The sequence below is a fragment of the Austrofundulus limnaeus genome, unplaced genomic scaffold (genome assembly GCF_001266775.1).
Source record: "Austrofundulus limnaeus strain Quisiro unplaced genomic scaffold, Austrofundulus_limnaeus-1.0 Scaffold0, whole genome shotgun sequence".
Lineage (NCBI taxonomy): Eukaryota > Metazoa > Chordata > Actinopteri > Cyprinodontiformes > Rivulidae > Austrofundulus > Austrofundulus limnaeus.
In genome coordinates, this window is record NW_013952402.1 from 3,065,259 (window position 1) to 3,074,246 (window position 8,988).

At 38.8% G+C, this 8,988-nt stretch overlaps 1 protein-coding gene across 2 annotated transcripts; it reads left to right on the forward strand.

Moving 5' to 3' along the window:
* The first annotated feature begins 902 nt into the window (after positions 1–902).
* Positions 903–8,633, forward strand: npy4r (neuropeptide Y receptor Y4). 2 transcript variants are annotated; one of them, XM_014014060.1, is made up of 4 exons: positions 903–1,294; positions 2,399–2,476; positions 2,728–2,901; positions 6,409–8,633. In XM_014014060.1, the coding sequence occupies exon 4, from the start codon at positions 6,479–6,481 to the stop codon at positions 7,799–7,801; it is 1,323 nt and encodes a 440-aa protein (XP_013869514.1). In that variant the 5' UTR covers positions 903–1,294; positions 2,399–2,476; positions 2,728–2,901; positions 6,409–6,478; the 3' UTR covers positions 7,802–8,633. The 2 variants fall into 2 exon arrangements, with proteins under 2 accessions (XP_013869514.1, XP_013869596.1); XM_014014142.1 differs by having other exon boundaries at positions 2,800–2,901.
* Positions 8,634–8,988: the final 355 nt, after the last annotated feature.

An 8,988-nucleotide genomic window follows, 5' to 3' on the forward strand; every position in this document is an offset into this window, starting at 1 on the left:
TCTGGATTTTGTAACTTTTTGTATATTTCAATTCTTTTTACATTATTTACAAGTATTTTCCTCATAAAAGCAAATTAGGAATTTTTTTTTCATTTCTTTCAAAAACATTGCTCTTTGAAATCTGCTTCAGCACATTTGCTCTATTTTGCTCTTCTGATGTTACTTTTAGTTATTAGTTAGCCTTTCACCACATTTAGTTTCTAGATACAGTAATATGAGCATTTGGCTTCTTTTATCCAGTGTTTTTGATACTTTTAGCTAGCATTTTGCTACTCCTGGTGTAGCATTTTACTTCAAGGTCTACTGCCTTACTTCTTTAGCTTCTTCAGCATTTACTGTACATTTTTATAGAAAAAGCTACAGCTAGTCTTAATTTTTTTTATAGCTTCCATCAAGGGAATGTTTACATTTCATTAAAGGTTTTMATGATTTTTGGCCACTTTATACACAAAATGTTTCAGTTTACGTGTTTTGTTGCATGCATTTTTAAATCTGCCAGCTACCTGCTGTCTAATGGAAGAAATCTGTTTCAGGGAAATGTTCAACTTTGTTTTTGTTACAGAAAGTGAACTTTAGCGTTAATTTGTTTACACAAACACACACAAAAAAAGATTTTCATATTTGCAGTTTTGCTCTTTGTTAAATGTTGGTACTTTATTTATTTAGTGTTTTTTTTCTTTTTGTTGCCCAGTTTAGTAAATCATTTTATATTACCAACTTTTGTTTGAACAACCATTCAATAATAAAATTAAGCTTTTATTTATTTTTCTGTTATTCAAACTATATGATTTTATTGTACTTTTTAAAATATGCACTCAAAAAATATTGTAGTCGATTTATTGAAAAAAAAAACTGTTTTCACTCAACTGCTTTTACTTTAAATTTTAAATGTGCTTCCTTTACTCAGTTCAGTTGAGTGGAAACAGCTGACAGTTTTTTTTAATCCACTGTATTTGTTTTTTGAGCGTACATATTAACCGTTTAGTGTTTCCATTAGTTTTATAATAAAGGATGAAACCTTTTCAGACTTTATTATCTTTTGTGCTTCTTTTTGAATATCCAAGAATAGCTGAATGTTTCCACTGCAAGTGAACTATTTTTTTCTAATTCAGGAAGGGGTGTGTTGTAAATGTAATTTRAACCGACTCCATACACCTGTCCCCCACCTTTAAACAAATATCTAATGCATCACTATTCAAATATTTTATTACAGTTCTGCTCAGCTGTAACATAAACCAGCAGATTGAACTTCTCACACACGAATCTCTTGATGGGGTGACATCTCATCTGAATGGTATGTTTTCAGTGCTGTTAACATGTCATAATCAAAATAAATCTATATTTTTGCATATTGTGGTTATATGTTAACTTTTAAAAATGTATTTCAAATGTAAATATGGATTAATGCATAACTTTGTTATTTTCAGGTTTGTTGGGAAGGTTTTTAAATAATAAAAAAATTAAAACAATGTGTGCACAAAAAGGGTTAAAATAGGATTCAACAACAAACATAAAGAAACTTTCACTAGATTTTTGTGCAAAGTCTTGCATTTTGCTTGTTAAATAAAGTAGTTTGTGTTAGATGAAGCAGTTTATGCACAATAACACGAAAAAACTGAAAGGATGACAAATTACCAAGAACTGCAGGCAATTTTAGTGTGATTTGTGAAACCATAATGACACCAAAATACCTTTTTGCATGAATTTCAAAGATAGAATTACAGTAAATAAGCCCAACAGAAACACAAACAGACACCTCAGAGAATAAAAAAAAGCCCACCATGTTCACAGATGTCTTTTTATTTTCAAGCTTTGCTTCATCATCTTGTTCGTCTGCTGGGTCTTCTTGTCCCGTGTCACTCTGACTGCTGCTTCCAGGGGCTGATGACAAAAGATTTAAAAAAGAAGAAGATGGATAAAATGACTCACGTGTAGAGACACAAACCAGCAAATAAAATTAATAAAAATTAAAAAAAAAAGACATGAAGATTCAGTGAGATGGACATTGTTTTCTATATGTCCTAATCCGAAATGTTTGCAGATAAGTAAGTCTAATTTTATTTGGGTTTGAAGCTATAGAATTTTGTCAGTTCATGCCTCAAACATCAATATGCAGYCAGATTCAGCTGCTGCCAGAGTGTGAAAAACAAAATCGACAATTTGTCTGAGACTGGTTTGATTTGTTTGCAAACAAGGTGTGAGGATTAAGATGGAAAGCAGCATGAGTTTGGATGAAATGCTCCTGCATAAAGGAGGGTTTGAGCTGCTGCAGCACATAATATTTCCATGTTTTGGAGGGGGGGAAAAAACTTCCCGCATGTGCAAATATAAAAGCAAATAATGTTTTTTTCTACTGAAGCATTTTCTAAAAGTATGCTTTTCTTCTTTTATGTCTCAGGAGTCTTTGAAGCATGTGAGCTGGTCATAAAGAGACCAGCTGTGCCAAGATGAAGCTGAAATCAGACCCAACAAAAAGGTGCAATCCACTCTGAACATACAAAATGATATTGCAATCCAAACTGGAGATGTCTCAGCTGAATTAAAGCACATGAAATCACAAATAAGACACAGATTACAGTGACTATTTTGTCTTGTTTTAAATTTAGGCCAGAATAAAGTAAAACCTCTTTCTTTGTGTGCCTTAAATGCAATGTAATAATGTCACCACTGTGTGACAGCAGTGCTCAGTACTCAGAGGTTTTTTTTTTTCTTTTTTGGCACCCAAAGGGCTCCACAATAGCTGCTGCCCCCCCTCACTGCTGCTTCTGACAGAAACGCTCTGGTTTTTATCATCTTCAGCTCTTTCTTCAACTCTCATCCCAGTGGACTCACACCTGTTCAGAGCATCATCTCCTGTCTTCGTGGCATCTCAGAAACTCTTTATTCAACCTACCTTCACACGTAAGTATCTTTATTTTATATATTTGTTATACTTAATTATCTATCAAATGAGCTAATGGGTCTTATAAGTGGAAGTCAAAATCTTCAAATGTTTGAAATTTGTAAATTATGCTATGTGTCTCCCTTGCAGTAATTTTAAATTTTTGTATTTAAATATGCAGCTGTTTGTGTATCCCTTCAATAAAAATCATCATGCATTAAAGAATAGTTATTTATGCGTCCAATTTGAGCTGCAAAAGTGTAATTTCTTGGAATAAAAGCAGGGAGGAATGTGAGCCCGATTCGCATAATTTCTTCATGTGCTGTGTGGAAATGTGAACATATCTCATAACAGTATTCCTGAGGTGATTTGCTGAGAGGGCACACTCACGGTCCCTGACACCCCAAGCAGAGAATAATGAGGCTCTGGTCATTATCTCAGGTTTGAGCACACAGAACAGCTGCCATTACTCTGAGCCTCCACAGGCAAGAAGCAAACGCGATGGAAATTGTTGCTGAATATCACATATGAGTTTATCTGGGTGTGTGCAAAGGGATCTTATGAGGAGTAAATCAGGTGTGATTATGAAAAAAAAGAAAAGGACAAAAAGGAGTGAAGGAAGCTGGGCATTTTTTAAGACTCAAAATTGTATTTGAGTTGATAAGCAGCTCATCTGTTAATTATTTCATATTCAATTTTTCATATTAAAGTGTGCATTGTGCAAGCTGTCATTTTCCTTTCCAGTCACATGCATGCACTGTAATCCACTTGTGCAGCCTTCCAGAAGAGCAAATATCAACAGACCTTCAAATTATTGTGAAACTTGCCGTTTTTGCACGTGAAAAAGCATATTTCTCGAGGCATTTTGCATTGAACAAATGTAAAGGTGTTGTAAAAGATATGTTACTGTGGAATATCATCAAAGGAGCCCTTTGACAAATGATGAATGCAGAAAATTGTCATGCATTGTAAAAAAGAAAACGTCGTCTAAGAAACTAGAAGGAAAAAAATGACACTTTGTGGCTTATCAAAGGGAACCTTTTGCAGTTTCTTTCAAAGGGGAAAAAAATTTTCAAAAGAGAAAACCAAGGCGAGGGTAAATTACATGTACCCATTCGATCATTATGTCAGCTGTTTGCAGAGGCGGGAAAAAGATGAAGACAGACTCAGAACTGATTCAGATCGTGGTGTTCTTTGCTCCACAAAGATGTAGCTCGAGAATAGTTTCATCAAAAAACAACTGTTTGTTGTGCCTCCATCATTGTCTGATAACTGTAACATGACAGGGTTGAAATGTGTCCATGTTAATAGGCCTTGTTTTTCATGCTGGCATTTTTTTTTCATCTGTTTTATCTGGCTTTTATGTGTCGCTAATGGTGACATTAAACATGCCTTTCCACCTCTGAACAAAGGATGATCAATGCTGTGCCACCCTGACTTCAGCACACTTATCACACTGACAGCGTACGTTAGTGAAGACGCAGCACAAAGTGACTGATAGCTAAGTGCGTGTGCTGTTAATGGAAAGTGACAGTCTCATTTTGTTTATGACGATGGCTTTCACAGCACACGGCCGAGGTTTCAGGGGAGACGGAGTGAATCCATTTTTAGGATTTTGACAATGTCACGCCCTTTCATGTTGACATATGATGCCACAGGAGAAAATGAGAGCCCGTGCTTCGGCGTACGCACAGTAATTTTACATGTCGATAAATTATTATCTCCATCTTGAAGTGTGCAGGATTTGTGGGCAGGGGACTGATGAGTTAAAATGAGTAAGGAAAGCTGTTTCTCAGAAGTAATGTGCACAGAGTTGTTCATTTCTAAAAGTAAAATAAAAAAAAAAGCTGTTTGTAATATTTTTTGGCTTATCAATAATATTTTTAGCAAAGGTTTGAGTCATAAGAGCCTGAAACCCATGTTTTGTGGTCATTGGTACAGAGTACTCAAAAGTTGTAAGAGTAGCACCACATCAACACATTTTTACTCAAGTAAAAAAGAAACTACTCAAGTAAGTGTAAAAAAATATTTCATAAAAAGGAGTACTGAGTAACTGATCAAAACATCTAATTTATTATTTTTAAAATGATGTCATCAGACTGACAAAAAAAGTTATTTGCAAATTCTGGTGTTTAAAAGACTAATTTAGAAAACTAATAAGTAACATAATTACAAAATAACAAATTCCAGCAGAATTAACACTTCTACAAATCTATTTTTTCTTGTTATGAAAGTAATACTAACAGTAGGTAATGTATCTATTAGAACATGTAAAGTAGTTCCAGTTGACTACATCTACTGTCCGTCAGACAGTTTTCTGCTGCTTATCCGGGGTCGGGTCGCGGGGGCAGCAGCCTAAGCAGAGAGACCCAGACTTCCCTCTCCCCAGCCACTTGGACCAGCTCGTCCGGGGGAATCCCAGGGCGTTCCCAGGCCTGCTGAGAAGCATAGACCCTCCAGCGTGTCCTGGGTCTTCCTCTGGGCCTCCTCCCAGTGGGACGTGCCCAGAACACCTCACCAGGGAGGCGTCCAGGAGGCATCCTAACCAGATGCCTGAGCCACCTCAACTGGCTCCTCTCGACGTGGAGGAGCAGCGACTCTACCTTGAGTCCATCCTGGAAGACTGAGCTTCTCACCCTATCTCTAAGGGAAAGCCCAGACACCCTGCGGAGGAAACTCATTTCGGCTGCTTGTAATCTGTGATCTTATTCTTTCGGTCACTACCCAGAGCTCATGGCCATAGATGAAGGTTGGAACGTAGACTGACCGGTAAACTTCACCACGACAGACCGGTACAGCTCTAGCTCCATTCTTCCCTCATTCGTGAACAAGACCCGAGATACTTAAACTCCTCCACTTGGGGCAGGACCTCTTCCCCGACCCGGAGAAGGCACCCTACCCTACTGTTTAACATTTATTCCCATGAGCTCCAAATGTCTCAGCAGATAGAAAATATCATCAGTTTGAGAAGAAGCAATAGGGCTCACTTAAAAATAAACAGTAGACATGTCTCTCTGGTGCACCTCTGGTTAAAACATTTTTGCTCTTCATTCAGTGGAGTTACTTACGATGGAGTAAACAGAAATTTTACTCAAGTAAGAGTAGTGATACTTCATAAAAATATTACTTAATTGAAGTAAAAAGCACAATGTAGTAAAACTACTCTTAAAAGGTATTTTTCCCCCAAAACGTTACTCAAGTTAATGTAACTGAGTAAATGTAACTCACCTTTGTTCAGTGAATACTTCACTTTAGTAAAAATACGCAATCAACAAGGGAAACTCAGGATACATCCTCTGGGAGCCATGAATGTAGATTCAAAATTTTATGGTGCTCATCATGGTGATAATGCTTATGGAGGTTTTCCTTAAAAAACTCTAACTGTGATTTCAAGCTGTTTTTCTAATTAACCACAAAAGTCGACRAGCTGGGTTTTCTAATCAGATTGCTTTTCTTATAACAGACCAATTTCTACACAAGGACATTCAGAGGTTTTTAATGTCTCCTTCGGTGTCTCTGTGTCTCAGATGTGTGCTTTCAGAGGACTGATATGGATGGCTAGATCCAGAGAGGCAGTGACACTCAGGTCTTGGTGAGATGTCCATCGGTGGGAACTCAGGCCTGTCTTCCATATCAGCATCGCCTCTGCTCCTCAACGCCTCCATCCCTCCGTTTCCTCTGCAATGGGAGAAGGAAAGCGCCGGTGTTGGGTCTCTTCAGGACTGGCCCGAGAACCGGACCCAGCTCATCTCGGACCTTTCCGTCCTCGAGCACGATGAGCAGTGCTACATGTCCCCTGTGCTTACAGCYTGCCTGGTGCTGTGGTACAGCGTCACAATGGTGCTGGGGCTGGTGGGGAACATCGGCCTCATCTGCATTATCGCCCATCGCAGAGAGAAAGCCAACGTCACCAGCATTTTCATCTGCAATCTCTCGTTCTCTGACATTCTGATGTGTGTCTTCTGCCTCCCCTTCACCGTCATTTACACACTCATGGACCACTGGGTGTTTGGGTCYCTGCTGTGCCGCCTGGTGCCGTTCATCCAGTGTGTTTCTGTGACTGTTTCAGTGATGTCGTTGGTGTTCATRGCCTTGGAACGACATCAGCTCATCATCAACCCCTCCGGGTGGAAACCAAGCGTTCCTCAGGCCTACATGGTGGTCATTTTTATTTGGATTCTCGCCAGCTTCACCTCCACGCCTTTCTTGGCCTTTCAGCTGCTCACAAATGAGCCGTACAACAACTTAGTCCTGCCACTCCATCAAATGTCTCCACATGTTTATCTCAATACGTCTCCACCTCAGTATGCCTCCAACGCATCTGTGCCTCTGAATCTGTACCGCTCGCTCTTCTCTTACGTGCCCACCGCCCCACACATGGAGGCTTGTGTGGAGCACTGGCCCTCWCCAGAGCACAGGATCGCCTACACCACCTGGCTCCTGCTGTTCCAGTACTGCGGCCCGCTTTTGCTGGTACTGCTCTGRTATGTCCGGGTTTTTGTGCGCCTTCGTCATCGCAAGGAAATGCTGGACCGTGCCAGGACCCCGGAGAGCCAACGCATGGCCCACAGCCGTCGAATCAACATCATGCTGGTCGCRCTCATCACAGCCTTCGCGCTCTGCTGGCTTCCTCTCACCATCTTCAACGTGCTGGCAGACTGGAACCTGGAGGCRCTGCCCGTCTGCCACCACAACCTCCTGTTCTCCCTCTGCCACCTGCTGGCCATGTCCTCCACGTGCATCAACCCCATCATCTACGGCTTCCTCAACTCCAACTTCCGCCAAGAGGTCCGAGAGGTGCTGCTCCACTGCCGCTGTGCCCAGCAGGAGGAGGACGGCGAGCGCATCCCCATGTCCACGGTGCACATGGAAGTGTCCCGCACCTCTGTGCCTCTCCCTTGCAGGAGCAACTCAGTCTGATTGTGATGCTGCACTGTGAATCAGACCACTATCATCATGTATGGACATGACAACAGCTGTTTAARTAACTTTAAAACTCTTGTTTTGTCCGTGGTTCAAAGTGAAATGTATGGTAAAGTGTTTTTGTTATCTTATTTTGTACAATCACAAACTTAAAAATGTGTTGATAGAAAAAAAATCAAAAGATTTGGTGTTAGGCGACACAGTTGGGACACTCTGAAGCCATTCTATAGGACTGATAACAGCTAATGACGTGCATTTAATGGATAATAACATCTGAAGCGGGTGCACCTCATCAAAACTGACAGAAGTAAAAACAAAAAATAGAGTAGAGCCTGTTGTTACATTTTTTATATTCCATCACTTTTTTGTATTTAAGGCATTTGTGTAGTGAAAGCTTTTATCATTAAATAAGGCACAGGTCTGCTGATTACTGTGACTAAAAACATTAAGAACCAGTGCTTTACATAACGTAACTGAATTAGCCTTGATTTTGCATTCATTGGAAGTGTTTTTTTTTATTATTTTTTTGGACGGGGGTGTAAAATACAATTTAACTGTATAATTATCTTTTTGATGGAAGCAGTGTGAGTTATAAAAAATAGATTTGTACGCATGTAGATTTTATTCAACAGTATGTTTAATTTGGATGTTTGCTTTTTTTGTGTGACAGTGGCAGACAGGCAGTTATGCATAAATCTGATTAAATAATCTTAAAAGAGTTTTTCCTAAAGGAATCATTACCGAACTACTACTTTTTTATGTGTTACATTTTTTAAATTATGTCTGGGAAAACATAAAATAATAAAACAACAAAAATAAATCTATTACTTAAATAGTACTCTTTTTGTGTTGAGGTTTTTTATTCTTTGTTTCCAAGGTTTTTTTTTTTGTGAAACTTTTAAATGATTTTAATCAATGGTTTTTCACGCTTTTTGAAGGTCTTTCATTGTTTTTTTTTTTATTTGAAATTTGGCTGACATTCAATCTTTTTCAGTCTTTATAAATATGATGACGGGTCAGCAAGGTTTTGTATTTTCCTGCACTGAATGCTAAATTTTATGGGTAAGCAATTTAACAAATACAAAAARTAGAAAATTGGGATTAGAACTAGATGAGTGTTTCTGTAAGGACCTCAAATGGGATCACAAACTATTGTTAGGGGGTCATGATAAACTAATTAACTC